The sequence below is a fragment of the Haemaphysalis longicornis genome, unplaced genomic scaffold (genome assembly GCF_048455015.1).
Source record: "Haemaphysalis longicornis isolate Haplotype H1 unplaced genomic scaffold, Haemaphysalis longicornis Haplotype H1 scaffold_2, whole genome shotgun sequence".
Taxonomy (NCBI): domain Eukaryota; kingdom Metazoa; phylum Arthropoda; class Arachnida; order Ixodida; family Ixodidae; genus Haemaphysalis; species Haemaphysalis longicornis.
In genome coordinates, this window is record NW_027526295.1 from 932,158 (window position 1) to 948,239 (window position 16,082).

Below are 16,082 nucleotides of genomic sequence, written 5' to 3' on the forward strand. Positions count from 1 at the left end.
ATAAACATCTACTGCATATCTTGGAGGCTCGGCGTAGCCTTGTCCGCCGTTGGCGCCGACAGAAGCATAACCGTAAGCTCAAACTCCGCATAGCAGCCCTCACTCAGGAAGCGGCCGAGTACGCGGCCCAGCTCGCTGACTCCAATTGGGTAGAACGCTGCAACAATGCCGCCAAGCATATGTCCAACCGCAGCACGTGGCGTTTCTTCAGGGCTCTCATCGACCCTAGCCAAACGCGCACAGAAACGCAAAAACATCTTCAACGTGCGCTCCACGCTTACGCGGGTGACGCAGATAAATTGGCACAGGCTCTTAGGGATAAATATATCTGTGGCCCGCAGGACTCCATCGAACCGGCGTTCTCATATGCAGGCTCGGAGAACGCAGGCTTGGATCGTTGCTTTGAACTCCATGATCTGAAGGCGGCCCTGTCGAAAATGAAGCGAGGAACGGCGCCGGTTCGGGATCAAGTGACTGTTAAGCTTCTAGCCAACCTCCCAGACCCAGCATACCTTCACCTCCTCGACTACTTCAATCAAATTTGGGAGGGGCGCGAACCGCTACCAATTGATTGGAAAACGGCTCTGGTAACTTTTATTCCCAAACCGGGCAAGTCTATCAACATAGAAAATCTACGCCCCATTTTGTTAACCTCGTGTGTGGGGAAGCTTATGGAAACAATGGTTAGGGATAGGCTTTCCGATTACCTCGAGGCCCAGCACACTTTTGCCGACACTATGCACGGCTTTCGTCCACATCGCTCTGCTCAGGACATTCTCCTACAACTCCATCGTGACGTCATTGAGCCGATCGAGCATCCAAGTAACGATAAGGTAGTCCTCGCCTTAGATCTTAAGGGGGCTTTTGATAACGTTACCCACAAAATCATTCTTACCCATCTTTCCCAAACGAACTGTGGGTATAATGCTTTCAGGTACATCCGTCAGTTCCTGACTGAACGGCAGTCGTACCTCCGCATTCAAGGCAAGGAGCATGGCCCATACCCTCTGGGTACTCGAGGAACACCACAGGGAGCGGTCCTCTCTCCTCTTTTGTTCAATCTCGCCATGGCTCATCTCCCCCCACTGCTGAAGGATATCCCCGGCGTACGGCACGCTCTGTACGCCGACGATATCACGCTGTGGGCAACCCAGGGTTCCCTTGGCAGCATAGAGGCCAGCCTGCAGCATGCAGCATCGGTCGTAGATGAATACGCGCGCTGCTGCGGCCTCGAATGTTCCCCTAAAAAATCGGAGTACGTGCATCTTCGCCCCAAACCAAAAGATACGACTCAAATCGCACTTTCCTTGCGAACCGGGCTAATCCCGGAACGCGAAGAAATCCGTGTCTTGGGACTCTTCATACACAAGAGCAGGAAAGTCGACACAACCCTGCGCAAGTTACGTATGGTCGGGGATCAAGTGGGCCGCATGGTCCGTCGGGTCTCAAACAAGCGGGGGGGTCTCAGAAGCCGCGATGCTTTGCGCCTCGCCAACGCTTTCGTGACCAGTCGGATCCTATATTCGACACCCTACCTACGTTTGCGCAAATGTGATGTGCACACGCTCGAAGGCATTCTCCGCAAGATATACAAGCGCGCCCTCGACCTCCCGATCTCGACGTCTAACCAGCGTCTTGCAGATTTGGGCATGACCAACACGTACGGAGAACTCAAAGAGGCCCATCTCCATAACCAGTACCTGCGGCTTACCAAGTCGCACGCTGGGAGATGCCTCTTACAACGCCTCCACATCTCCTACACATATCAGGCAGAAGAGCGAACCCCGATCCCAGAGGACTGGCGTGGTGCGTTGGATATCCAGCCTCTACCCCAAAATATGGCTAGGGGTACTCACGAAGGCAGGCGAACTGCGCGGGTTACAGCTTTGCAAGGACGCTATGGGTCCCGGCCTGGAGTATTCTACACGGACGCGTCTGGCCCTCCCCACGGGGGGTGGTACACGGCAGCCGTAATTCATCAAAATGTGCCTGTTCAAGGACTCACTTTTCGAGCACCTGACATTTCTCATGCGGAGGAAGTCGCCATAGCTCTCGCCGCAGCAGACCCCGCATCTCGGATCATTATTACCGATTCGCGGAGTGCGTGCCAAAATCTTACCAAAGGTCGCATCACCATTCGCGCTGCTCGAATCCTCAAGGGCTGTTATTATATGGACCGCCCAAATACACGTTCCGTCATCTGGACTCCAGCTCACGCAGGACTAGGTGGTAACGAGGCTGCCGATGCCTCAGCCCGCGCGCTTGATTCCCGGGACCCTCCTCGCCCTCCATCTCTTGACGATCCAGAACTTAACCCGGTCAGCTCATTTCGCGACATCACAGCGATGTACAAATTGAACAGGCTCCGATTTCCGCCTCCGGCGCCGGGCCTGACTAATGCTGACGAGCGCTGGCTCTTACGGCTATACACTAACACGGTATTGTGCCCGGCGATACTCAAGCACTTCAATCCGGCCTTCTCCGGGGAATGCCCACACTGTGACCATCCGTTTGCGGATACTTTTCACATGGTGTGGGCATGCCCATCCAACCCGGCGGTCCCCCCAATCACGTCCCCTTCCCCCCCTACCCGTGAGAGCTGGGAGGCTGCCCTGCTCGGCTGCTCGACCTTGGAGGGCCAACGAGCCTTCGTGGCCAGGGCGCGCGCCGCCGCGGAAGCCACAGGGGTCCCGGACTAGGGACTCCTCCTAGAGTTTATACAGGGTCGGCCCTTAAGGCTGCCCCTATCTCTCACTTGTATATAGACTTAATAAATGTTTTTCACCACCACCACCATCTAGCACATCCCTCTCATGGAACAACAAACGCCCGCGCTCATGCCGTCGCCAGACTTACGCCTTGCAACTATTTCTACCTTCACCCCATCTCTCTTGGCGCCTATGCCGGTCAGCTGCCGAGCCTGTGACGACCCAATACGGCCGGCCACATGGCATAAATATGTACGTCGAAGCCTCAACTTGTTTGTTGCGTATCTTTTGTGTGGAGCATTTGGAAAGTGCGCTGCGTAGAAGCAGCGTAAAGCTCACTATAGCGCCTGGTACCCAGTGCGAAGATTGCGTTTGCGGCCTTAAGTTAAGTAGCATAAAATTGTCACCCAGTGCTTAATATAGGGGCCCATCCTGTGTTGTAAGGTTTCTGATAAATGTTTTCAACAACAACAATTGCAATGTCGCATGGTACTTCCTAATGGAAAAATTCTTACCTACTTGAAGAAAGAGCGTCGCGCTCCGGCATCAGTCGTGTGTATCTTCGGAAAGCGGTATATATTTATTTATTTATTTACCCTCAAGGTCAATAGACATTACAGAGGGGAGTGGGTAGGGAGAAACAGTGAAAATAACAACACAACGAAAGAACAAAAAAAGAGAACAATAGTTATACAGTAAGCACGTTTCTGGTCATACAATGTTAGCTATTGCGTTCTTGAAAAGGTTGAAGTCTCGAATGGTTGCTGTCGGGTTTGGAAGGCCATTCCATTCCTTCGATGTTCGTGCCATGAAAGACTGCGAAAAGAAGTTAGTTCTGCAGGAAGGAATGCCGACTTTGAAGGGATGATCCAAACGTTGTGAAATGTGATGTGGACGGATTATGAATTCATTATGTAAGAAGGCATGGTGGTAGAACTTGTGAAAAAGACATAAGCGGGAAACTTTACGGCGTGATGCAAGGGATGGTAGACTAAGGTCTGCTTTCATGGATGATATGCTTGCGGTGCGATTGTAATTGCATGTAATGAAACGAGCCGAGTTATTCTGAACCATTTCTAGCGACTGTATTAAATTGACGTGAAAGGGATCCCATATTGCTGCTGCGTATTCTAGTTTTGAGCGAATTAGTGTTTTGTATAGGAGTAATTTTAGAGTGGAAGGGGCTTTTGAAAAGTTACGGCGTAGGTACCCAAGCATGCGGTTGGCGTTGTTAATTACATAGGTGATATGAACGTTCCAGGTTAGGTTAGTTGTGATGTGCACACCAAGGTATTTGTAAGAGGGTACATTTTCTAACGGGTTATTACCTAGGTAGTACACAGGCGGTGTGCTAGGAGACCTAGTTACACGCATGAGTTTACACTTATTTGGGTTTAATTCCATCAACCAGTTGTTACACCATTCTGAAACCGCATTAAGATCTGACTGAAGAATATGTAAGTCGTTAGTGCATGTTATTTCTCGGAAGATCACGCAGTCGTCAGCAAAGAGATGAATGTTGCTAGTAACATTACAGGGTAGATCGTTAATGTAGATTAAAAAGAGGAGCGGACCAAGAACTGAGCCTTGTGGCACACCAGAGCGCACAGCACTTAGCTCAGATTCTTTGTCGTTAGCGCTGACGAATTGGGAATGGTTAGTTAAAAACATTCAATCCAGGTTAAGAGTTGTGAATCTAGATTAAGAAACCGGAGTTTAAGCAACAGAAGTTTGTGACATACTTTATCGAAAGCTTTGCTGAAATCTAAAAATATGCAATCTGCCTGTGATGAACGATCAAGAATAACGTTTAATTTGTGCGTAAATGATGCCAGTTGTGTTTCGCATGAATATGATTTACGAAAGCCATGTTGGGATGGTGTAAAAAAAGAATTCGTCTCGAGGAAGTTGGCTAGATGTGAATACAAAATGTGTTCAAGAATCTTACATGGAATACTGGTAAGCGAAATTGGACGATAGTTGAATGGGCATTGCTTGTTACCAGATTTGTGAAATGGAACAACCTTACCAACCTTCCAGTGTGATGGCAGAGAACCTTCCGTGAGGGACTGCTGAAAAATCATTGATAGAAAGACTGAAGAATAACAAAGTGTGCCCACCAAGAACTTGGGAGTAATTAAATCACAGCCTGGGGCTGAAGATACATTTAACAATGTTAAAGCACTTTTTACACCATCGTAATCAATTGTTAGCGGCAGCATTGCAGGGTAATCAAAGCATTCTAGTTGTGGTGATGGGCAGTGTGCAACGGAAGTGAAGTTTTGTGAAAAGACACCATTAAGCAAGGAAGCACAGTCTTCATCAGGAATAGATTCACCGTTGTTATGAACAAGCGATATGACAGTGTCACTGTTGGCGTTTATCACGCCCCAAAACTTTTTGATATTAGTTGTGAGCATGTTTGGCAGGTTATTGCGGAAAAAGTTATCTTTGGCACTTTTTAGTGCTCCTATATATTCTTCTGAGGCTGTCTTGTAATCTTGCCAACGGGCGGGATTTGTAGATGGTTTAGCAGACCGATACAGGCGCTTTTTTCTGTTTGACAAACGTTTTAAGTGAGCGTTATACCACGGAGCTTCTGGGTTAACTGTGATAGTATGCACGGGTATGTACTTAGATGTAAGATCATTGACTTTTGATAAGAACATGTCCCAGTTGGTTTGCACGCTACGGCTGTCAAAGCTGGCGGTGAATATGTCTAGAAAATTACTCAGTTCGACGTTGATTGCTTGGAAGTTGGCTTTGTTGTAATTTCGAATAATTTTAGTGTTTCGCTCTTTTTTAGGAGGTATCAGATTCACGTCAAATGTAAGCAATAAATGATCGCTCAGTCCTGGAAGATATGTTATGTTGGAAACAAGATCAGGGCGAGATGTTAGAACCAGATCAAGTGTGCTAGAAACCAACTGCGTGATTCTTGTAGGTTTGGTTATGAGCTGCGTTAATGAAAATAATGTGCAAACATCCATGAAGTCACTTGCTAATGAAGAAAAGGGCTGCAGGATTGGGGGTTGATTTTGCCACCTAATATTTGGAAGATTGAAATCGCCGAGTAGGATTAAGGGCAGATTCGAGTAGCTGGATATCACGTGGTTAATTAAATCGTGTAGATGATCTGTGAAGCCTGGTGGAAAATTGGGTGGACGGTAGCACACTCCTAAAACAATTTTTGGTGAGCTATCTGGACGACAGCCCAAACAGTTTCAATGCTGTTACTAACGTGGACAACACTTGATGGTATTTCTTTACGCACTGCTAGTAGGACACCGCCACCGTGTCGTGTACTGCGATCAAAGCGATACACAGTGAAATTGTTAGCCTGGTCAAATAACTCGTTATCTTGGATGTTTGGATGCAGCCATGTCTCGGTTAATGCTATTATATCAGGATTGCAGGTGTCGATGTACGATGTTAAGCAGTCACGCTTGTTCATAATGCTGCGAATGTTACAATGCATGAAAGATACTTTTGATGCACGATTCGCACCGCCCCTCTCAACTCCCTGGCTTTCGACACGTGCCTGAGGGGACGGTTGAGAAGTACCGATGGAGTCTGCGCACGCCTGCCCATCGGTGCTACTAGCAAGGTGGTTAGTTTTGTGCGACGACGAGAATTCGATAACTTTGTCGGCTACAGAGTCGTACATATACGTTTTCTTGTTTATGACTAGCTTGTTGTATCTAAGCTGATATTTGGGGGAATCGGGCAGGCCTTTTGCATAATCCAAAAGCTTTTTTCTAAGATTACGTGTACCGACGGAGTAATCCTCACTGATTACTACGTTTTTTCTTTCAATGTTGCTCGAGCGGCAAGAATCGTATCCTTAATTTTGAAACTTGTAAATTTCACTATAATGGGACGGCATGTGTTTGGCGAGTATTTTCCGAGTCGATGTGCGCGTTCAATTGCGTTATGGGGCAGGTTGTCGATTGTGCCATTGAGGCAGTTTAGTAATTTTTTTCTGATTCATCCCACGATTCGCGCGAGTCGGGGATTCCTCGAAAGATAATATTGCTGCGCCTTGACAGGTCTTCTAACTCGTTCAAACTTAACTCTAAGGGGTCAACTCGAGCTTCCAAATTAGCTACGTTGTCTTCAACGCCGGCAACGGTATCTTCTAGCTCGTCTATACCCTTCGTTTTTTCTTCAAGCGTGTCCAGACGTTGGTTAATGGAGCCAATTTGGGCCTCTAAAATCTTTTGCCCTGCCTTTATAGCTTTGACGTCAGCAACTAACTCGGACTGTCCCTTGGCTGACTATATGGAACGTGCCTGGAGGTCCTTTAGGATGTAGAAAATGGCAGACATCTGTTCTTTCGGATCATCCGGTAGGGAATCGATTTCCGTTAGGGCTTTAGAGCGTGTACTAGGAGGACCTGGATTGACCTCAACATCCCCCGAACACAACAGCAAAAAAATCATTGAGAAGCAGTCGCATACAGTTTCACATAGCCCCCCTGGGCACGGGAGCAACAAAAGGCAGCGGTCATCGCTCTTTTTAGCGTACAGAGAGGGTTGTTTACTGACCTGCGTAACATAAAAGCGCAGAGCGTGAGCGGTGCTGGTCGTCATGACGCTCCCGTGCCCACTGAGGTTGTGACGGTAGTCGCAGCCTTTTAAGCCACAGCCTTGGCGTGACGTAGCGGTTGATGACGTAGGTGCGCCGTACTCCGTACTGTTGATGCGTGGACGAAAGGTTGGCTCTGGTGGACGTACGTGGTAGCTTCGCTGATCGTAATCGTTGCGCGCGAACTGTGGCCGCACGTGTGGTGTTGCTGGAAGGTCTTGGGCAGGCAGCGAAAACAGCAGGAACGACGAGGCCACGAATGCCTGCGTAACATAAAAGCGCAGAGCGTGTGCGGTGCTGGTCGTCGTGACGCTCCCGTGCCCACTAACCCCATAAACCCCACCTACTACTTATCTCGCAGCCCAAGCAATATTGCGGCGATATGGCCACTGAGTTTTCAAAACACTTATCCCCTGATTATTGATTGATGCTGTACTTTTCATGTATTTTAATTAACCGTCCTTAAGCAGGCAGGCTATCTTCGTGGTGAAAAACGTAGGGGGTTGCCTAAAGAGGTAACTACTGTATTTGTAACCTACTCGTATACAGTGGAGAGTATATGCTTGTGGATCTGTGGTTTTACCAGCAAAGCTGTTCAGGCAGGCACAAATACGTCCGGCATAGACAAAAAAGAAATCTCCCACCTCCACTCGCGGGAACCCCTGTGTAGATGCGACGCAAAGGGAGTTCACGTTGCACGTTGGACAGCGGAGGAACGGCGCTGGAACGATGGAACGGAGCGGCTCAGGCACCGCGGTTTATAGCGCGCTTAACGGTGAGGGGACGGGCCGGCTCCATTGCGTCTGCCGCGGCTGACACAACACAATCCAACACAATCCACTTTAATCCAATCCAATCCAAATCCAATCCAATCCAATCCAATCCAATCCCAGCCAAGCCAAGCCAAGCCAAGCCAATCCATTCGAATCCAATCCAATGCCCCTCGCGAGAGTAGAGTGCCTAGAATATTTCTTTTAGGCACTCTAGCGAGAGAGTGCTCGCTATGGGAGAGGAGAGGGGGTGAGCGACGGAGAGTGCAGCTCACGCGGTGAGGAGAATGGGGGAGGGGCGGGCGCCGACAATAACGCCGACGCCGGATGAGGGACAAGGCGAGCGAATGAGACGCAGTCACATATAAAAAATTGGCCGCGTATCTGCTCCTTTCGTTGCAAATGTCGTCAAAAGACGATAGTCTTTATCGACTTTTGCCAAGTAAATGCCTCCCTTCGCTTTACCGCTCACCTCTCATGTTGTTCCTCTTGCGTCGCGCTCCTCCCAAGATAAAGACATCAAAGGTTTGGTTAAATCATTTTAAATTTCCCGCGTTCCACTGCTCCAAACCGGGTGTCTCGATGTGAACGCTGCCGTACGGCGAAGACGCGCGTTAATCGAGGCACCCTACTTCAACGTTTATAGAACCGCGTTTCCCTACTCCACGTGCGTTGCAAGCAGAACGTGGAAACTATCTAGTGGAACCTTGGGTAACTGTTGCCGGTTGATTTCTTAAAATGGCGCCAGAAGCTATAGTGGCGCTGGCGACAGCAGGCGACGGCGGAGTAAATTGTTTTTCTGCAGTTGATGAAGTATTTAATGTCGCAAAAGTCAAGCATGTTTGATTTTTTTGTAAAGGAACACTGCAAATATCACTTCTGTATTGATTTGTTGTCTCATATTTGCGTAATGTCTTGTTCTTATTCAACAATGTTGACAAGTATCAACATTACACCGGACATAGACGGGTAGATTTAGCTGTGACTATATAAGACTATTGCGCAGGCATTGTTTTGCTTTGGCCGGGTGGCTGAATAGAGTCACAGACAGACAGACGGACAGACATACAGACACACAGACATACAGACATACCAAAATTTCTGGGTTTAAGTAGCCCAAGAAAGACTATCGTCTTTAAAAAACCCCAGCACACGTGAGCGGATGCCTCGCATTCGATCACCCGGCTTCCCGTTGTGAGGCGCCGGGCAGGACATTCGGCCAATGGCTTTATCAGAAAAAACCGAGCGCACGTGAGCGCGTGGTTCGCGGCAACCGTCCGGCGTCGTCCAGGCTTTCGCGTGACCTAACGCCAAATACGGAGCGGCCGCCTTACTCGTGGTCGTCGCCGTCATCCTCAATTTTTGTTTAGTTGCTTTTAGTTTTAGTTGTTTAGTTTTAGTTTTAGTTCATTTTTGATGCTGATCTCTTGTCCTGATGGCTAGGTCAGTCGAGAACAAAAATAATAAAAGAAACAATTCTGTGAAAAAAATTGTGTCCCACACCACCCCTAATTCTGATTTTTAACAGCAGAGCTGTTTAGGCCGACACGAAAACGCTGGGCGAAGAAAGAAAAGAAACAGCGCCGTGTTTGTGCCCTCTTCTTTCTGTCTGTGTCGGTAGCGCTGTTAATATGAAAAAGAAAACCCCGAGCGCGTGAGCGAGTGCCTCGCGCCTACGGCCCGGCGTCGTACAGGCTTTCGCCTGGGCTTACGACACACAAGGGGCTCCCCTTTATGCCGTCGTCGTCGTTTAGCGACCTGCCCGCCACGGGTCCGCGGCGCCAAAGGCGATGACCAGAAATTTCTCAAGCCATGCCTTCACAATACACACATGAAGACGTTCATCGTACCAGCTGAGAAAGAAGTGGTGTTCTACCGAGGTAAGGACGCGCTACAAGAGTATTTGGGCTTTGCCGTTGTGCCGTCGAAAGACGACGACGAAAGGGATGGCGACGATTGCTACTAAATAAAAGACTGTGCATACTTTATCGTTATTTTGATTTAAAGTGTCATCAAAACCGGCTTTCCGCGTCTGGGGTCCGGCGTCTCCACCTCCTGGGGTTCAGTGGCAGTATTGGAGATGCTAGGTCGACCCCCAGGTCTGCTGTTTCTCCAGCGTTGCACTACTACTAGAAGCTGCGCCAATTTTTCAGTTCTTTTACTGATTTTTTGCGAATTAGAATTACCCTCTCGTTTTTTTTCAGCCATGTGGAACCCGCAAACTCCTGATGCACAGTGGGAGCATGCATGCTATTTGTTTCAGCACAATGCTTTCCCTCTGGGTTAGGAGAATGGCTTTTATCCCGGTGTCTTATGCAGCAACGCTTCATTTCTTTCCTATGAGCCCCTTATCAACCGCGTCTTCGGTTACTTTTCAAACCTGTCAGACCCGGCTGCTCCGCATGAGGTTCTTTCTGGGATAGCGTCGGTTCTTTCTGGGATAGCAGTTGTAGCGCTCTGTGCGTTACTTCTCTTCGATATTCAATATCTGAGATCTTGCTTGTAGTGGAGCCCCTGGGGTCTTCGTGTACACAGAATTTATGTCTAGAATAAGCTTCTTACAGTTACCTTTATTCTTTCTTCGCGTTTAGAGCTTCTTCTATTTTTGCTCTGATACTTGCATAAATATCCGCAATCTGGAGTCTCGTATTCCATTTCGACAACAACGCTAATTCAGTTTGACCAATCTCCCTTGGTGTTGTGAGGTTTCTGTTTTTTTTGTTCTCTATTGAAAGTGTTTAATTGTATCATTGTTTATTTTCTAAAACCACACACCTGCAGGTTGTTCAAAAATTACTGTAGTTAGGCAACTGCTGGCTTTATATATGCAATCTTTGTCCTCGCTGGTATAGACTTGTTATCCGTTCCAATCCGCATTCTGAACAATTCCGCTCATTTGTATTCAGCGCGGAAGCCTAGATGATGCAAGAGAGAAGGCGGTGTCTCCTTACATCCTTACGTGCATCCTTACGTGCAGATTATGAATCCCGCCCGACAGACGAGTTTGTCTTGGTTGAAAGAAATCCTGCGCATGCACACAGCAGCGCTGCTGTTCAGCGACACAATGCCTAGTCCGAAATAAGACGAGGGCAAGTCCTTTTGGTGTGCACAAACCTTTCTGTCGCGGCGCTGCACTGCCAGGCACGGCTGTCTGTGATCAAAGCATCACGTGTAGTGTATGTGTAGTGACCTGCGTACCGGCATGGCCTCCTTTATTACTTCGTGGGTGTATTAATACATGGGTAAAGTGGAGAGGTCAGTTGACGGGGCGGCGCAATTTCCTGCGACGAAGGCAGTAAGTACACGCCGGGGGTTGCCTCGTTTGCTGGCATATACAGTTGTATATGCATGTTTAAATCTTAATTGCAATTTAAGCCTGACAGGTGAGCACAACCAGTGCACAGCAGCCACGCAGAACCGTGATTTTTTGGACGCTGTGGCGTATATTAGTCTACTAGATGACGTAAATCGGGGCGTGAGACAAAGAAGCGAAAGCGAAGAAAAGGACATACGAGAATATTGTTGCATTCGCGACCCTAACACAAACAAACCAATGCGAAGAAAGCTATACAGATGGGGCATTGCAGCAAAAAAAGTTAGGATATATCGCAAGGTCTCCGCCTTCAAATCACGTAGAAGACGTAAGTGGCCCGATGAATTTGCCACGCGTTCGCCTGCCGTGGAGACAGGCTCTTAGGGGGGGACGGGAGCACAAGGTGTCACTGTAGTTCCATTATTACGGAGCCTTAAGTACCAGTGACGTGGCACCTTATATGTATATATATTTTACGTTAACACGACATCAGCTTCCCGTGTAGTGAACACTACCTCCGGTAATCGTTCCTTAGAGACGAGGCGCTGTATTTCACCCAGATTTTCACCACATACTGAGAATCGCCGTTTTCATCACGCTTTCGACTCATGGTCGCCGTTGCGATTGTCTTCGCGTTTTATTGTCTCGCATGTATCAAACGTAGCAGCAGCTACAACGATTGCAGCGGTGGACTCCAAACTGGCCGGCATAGGGAAGGACAGCCCCCTAGTAGGGTACGCGGTGTGATTTTGTGGGTGATAGGCGGCTTCTCTTGCTTTTTACCTGTGCACCTTCTTTTACTACATGAGCGGTAACCGATACCTTGGGTGTTTGATTTACTAGATTGGCCAAAGTTTTCCCGCTAATATTCCTTGCGCCCTTGTACGCAATACGAAAGCATCATGAAATATCATCGAAAATATATTGTTCTGCCCACAAATGATACAGGTCTTCTTCAAAGTTAACTTACTCGTTTACGAGCTGCTAGGTAAACGTAGGATCAAGTCCGTGCAATTTATACGGCATTATGTTACAGGGCGTCGACAGGGTAGTTGCGATTTAAACATACTGGCATATATGGAAGCGGCGTCATAGACAACGGTCAATATTACCTGCTTTGGTTTTACCCTTCTGCTCAAAAAACAATTCTTGTAACATGAAATAACAAATATCTATCTTATAATACCCGACAGATATATACAAAAGGGCACTTATTTAAAAAGTGACACCAGTTCCCTCAATAAATAAATAATAATGTACCTGGGCTCTAGAGAACACCTGCTGCCATAGGTCTTTGCAAGAACCAAGCTCACCTAATACATGGCACAATCCAGCCACAGATACGGGTTGTGGAATGTTCATTTATATATAAATACTTATATAAGCAGTTAATTAGAATCGAATGACTACCACGGTAATGCCAGTTGTGGGCACACCGACATGCACACGCACATGCGGCAGGTTGGTCACGTTCGGCACATTGGGACGCTGTGACAGCGCACCGACGGCCGCCTGATCTGGTGTCTCTCGCACCGCAGTTTTCCAGAAGATAGCTGTCACTCTGCCATGCACGCCGCACGCGTCACCTTCCGCCAGAATTAAAGCATTACCGGACACAAGCCTGGCATCGGCGCCACCACCCTACCAGCCCGTATGACAACCCAGCGACCAACCGAAGGGCCATTCCGCCGCTGTGACAGCCTACCAATGGCCACGTGATCAAGTGTCTCGCACCGCATGTTTGCGTATTGAAATGCCTTGTTCTCGCTACTAATTAGCTTGGCTCCGCACGGTTGCCCCTGCCGAAACCTGGTGTTTTGAGTTTGTTTCTCTTTGTTCTTGGTAAGGACAAGTCTAAAAACCAGCCTGCGAGTAACAGGGAGTCGAAATGAAATTTGCGATCTACGAGCAGATATAAAAGAGGTAAATGAGCGCATAAATTTCTTAACAAGGTTTTTGAAGGCATGTAGAAGGTGTTGGCTATTGCACTAAAGAAAGGGATGCTGACTTGGTGAAACGCACTGACTTGGTGAGCAAAACGCAGTGGGTGAACCCATCGGATATGACGAGATAGCAGCTTGTCACCATGTGCCTACTCGAGAATCTCGCAAAAGCACTGTTCTTGTGCAGTTCAAAAGCAGGCAAAAAAGGAATGCGCTCCTTGAGATGGCACAAAATATGCGCGGTAAAAAAGCCAGTTCGGAATTCAAAGTGAACTAGTTTCTCTAAACGGCCACTTATGCCCAGCCCTGAAGCACCTCATTTCCCTGGCACAGGCAAGGAAACGCGAGCTGAAATGACGTACAATCAAATCAGCCAACCTGGTTCACACTGAATCCGAAAATGACCTGAGTTAATTTGTTTAAACTGAACAATTTGGCGTGACCGTTTCTTTAGATCCTCTTGACGGGTAGCATGCAGTATCAGGAATAATGCTTGCCTTCAGATGGCGTAGCATCTGAATCCACCGGTAAAACACTTTATTTCCCACTCATATAAATGCTTACTCCCTCTGTCCTAAGCAAGAATAAATCAAAATATTTTTAGACGAATTCAACTTTAATTTAATGCAATAATATTCGCCGAAACTTTGTATCACAGCAATACCGACTTCTGAGTTGATGTTGTTTATTACGTTATTCTTGTTCAGTGATGCTGAGGAGTACGAAAAACGGTGATTTTTTCAACAATGAGCGAGCAAAATGGCCTCCTCACCTCGTTCCCTGAGCCTCGCGTGCCTCAAGTACTTCAGATAAGTTTGTGAACTCGGCAAGCTTTTTCAACCCTTCAAAATCCTTTGGGTAAGGTTGTGTGCGGGTTGGGTATCACGCAGTTATTGCAGAATATTTTGCTCATTTCATACCGAAATCTTTAAACGAGACGTGAATTCTGGTTTGCAATATTTGATGTTCATTGCACCAGTATATGACAAAATCGATAACATGTTTTACTTTTTACAGCTTTACGGGCGATATCTACAAACATTTCAAAAAATATTTTATTGTGAGCTTCCAGTGTAAACAGGCTAAATTAAGATTACTTCGTGCAGTTCCTCGAAATAGTAGACAGTTCTGAAGAAAAAAGTTTCCTCTCATTTGTTTTGACAGTCAATTGTCAGATGTCGCTACATGCATTCCGGGTGTCGGTACGCCAGAGTAGGGAAGCCGGAAGCGGTGTGGTAAAAAAATACATTATGCATCGACCATGTTTCTCGCCTCTATTACGGCGCGTCTTATACCCTATACAGTTTGGGGCGTTAAAGCCCATAATCCATTCGTGTCGACGGATGGAAAGAGTCTTGTACGTTCGCGCAGGCATGAAGACATGAGAATACAACGGTAACGCTGCGGCAACAACGAAAGCTAAAACTGTTTTCTGGCGCTCACAGCAGAGCGCACACGCGCAGCGAGCGGCTGCATGAAGAACAGGTGAAACGCCAACGGCGGGCCAGGGCCACGACGGGGCGGGCGGAGTGGCATCAAGATGGGAATGCCAAACATCGGCCGGACGCTACTCCGAAATGAGTAGACCACGCGACATGTGTGACACACCTCCAGCACGTTACGGTTGCACTGGTTATTTACATATACAGACTGCAATGCCGCATTTGTTAGCTTCCTGTATAAACAGAACTCAACCGCTGCTGCTTTTAAGAACCATTGAGAATGAGCAAAGGATGGTTATACAGTTTGGTGCTTGTCAAATATTCTACGTTTTTGCCATGAAGACCCCCTAAAGGTAGGCAATCACATTCCCTTGCTAAAAACGGAGACCTGTTGGCTCTGAATAAAAAGAAATACCTCAGCTTTCTTTTTTAAATGCTATGTAGCCTGACTCTCTGGCAGCTCTAAACATTGTAGTTCATATTATTCTTCTCGAGAGTGTACGGAGATTGTGCGAGATTGCAACATCACTTAAATTCGCAGGCGAATAATATTTCCAGATAGTCTTTTTTTCTACGGTGGTCTTATAAAGTTTTTATGCAGTAGGTGGTTTACTTTTTTCAGTCGAGCTCCGATTGAAGTGCTGCACACATTATTCTCTGGTTTAAAAAATAACCCTAAAACGGAGCTTGTTTTTTTAAGGGGCTAAATGTACTAAATTTTAATGAAAACACAGCAGGGCTTGCAACGTGCATGTATTTGAGACCAACGCTCACTTAAGGCTTGACACGACAGTCCTCTGAATCTGACGGGATAAGCTCATGAAGGCAACAAAGCCGATCGCCTTCAAAAGTAGCGCCGCTATACTCTGTTTCTGACTTCAGGGCAAACTCAGTGGCCGTCTCCTCCCGCGTACCACTCGCTAGCAGCCGCAACGCTCACCATTAAGCGGCGAAGTCGCAAACACACATTCCTTGTTGTCAGAGCTGACTACATGGACAGCCCCACTTTTAGTGTTTTCTTTCCCAAACTTTTATTCTATGGAGAAAGGAGTGCCCACGTAAAAGCAAAACCGACTCGCGAACTAAACTGCCCGTAGGAAAGAAAGCTGGATGTGGCAGCTTGGTTTTAACGGCCTGGGGCGGACTGAAGGGACTAACGTAGCCAGAGGAAAGAAATCAGCACCATAGACAACCTTCCCCCGTATTGTGTCAGTTGAAGCAGCCACTGTTTCATTCCGGTTTTGTAGTAACAGCGCGACATTATTTTTACTGCGCCAAAACTCGACGATTTTCCTGGCTTATTATTTTAAAGAAGGTCT

General features: G+C 47.4%; 1 protein-coding gene and 1 pseudogene across 1 annotated transcript; one reads left to right on the top strand and one right to left on the bottom strand.

Annotated features, from left to right (window-relative positions):
• The first annotated feature begins 658 nt into the window (after positions 1 to 658).
• On the top strand, positions 659 to 2,699 carry LOC144166963 (uncharacterized). Its single transcript, XM_077696398.1, has one exon. The coding sequence runs from the start codon at positions 672 to 674 to the stop codon at positions 2,697 to 2,699; it is 2,028 nt and encodes a 675-aa protein (XP_077552524.1). The 5' UTR covers positions 659 to 671.
• Positions 2,700 to 4,620: 1,921 nt separating this feature from the next.
• LOC144166932 (uncharacterized) lies at positions 4,621 to 11,988 on the bottom strand (annotated as a pseudogene).
• Between the last annotated feature and the right edge of the window lie 4,094 nt (positions 11,989 to 16,082).

Coding starts and splice junctions, on each gene's coding strand:
- LOC144166963 (XM_077696398.1), top strand. CDS start 672: ATGGAAACAATGGTTAGGGATAGGCTTTCCGATTACCTCGAGGCCCAG.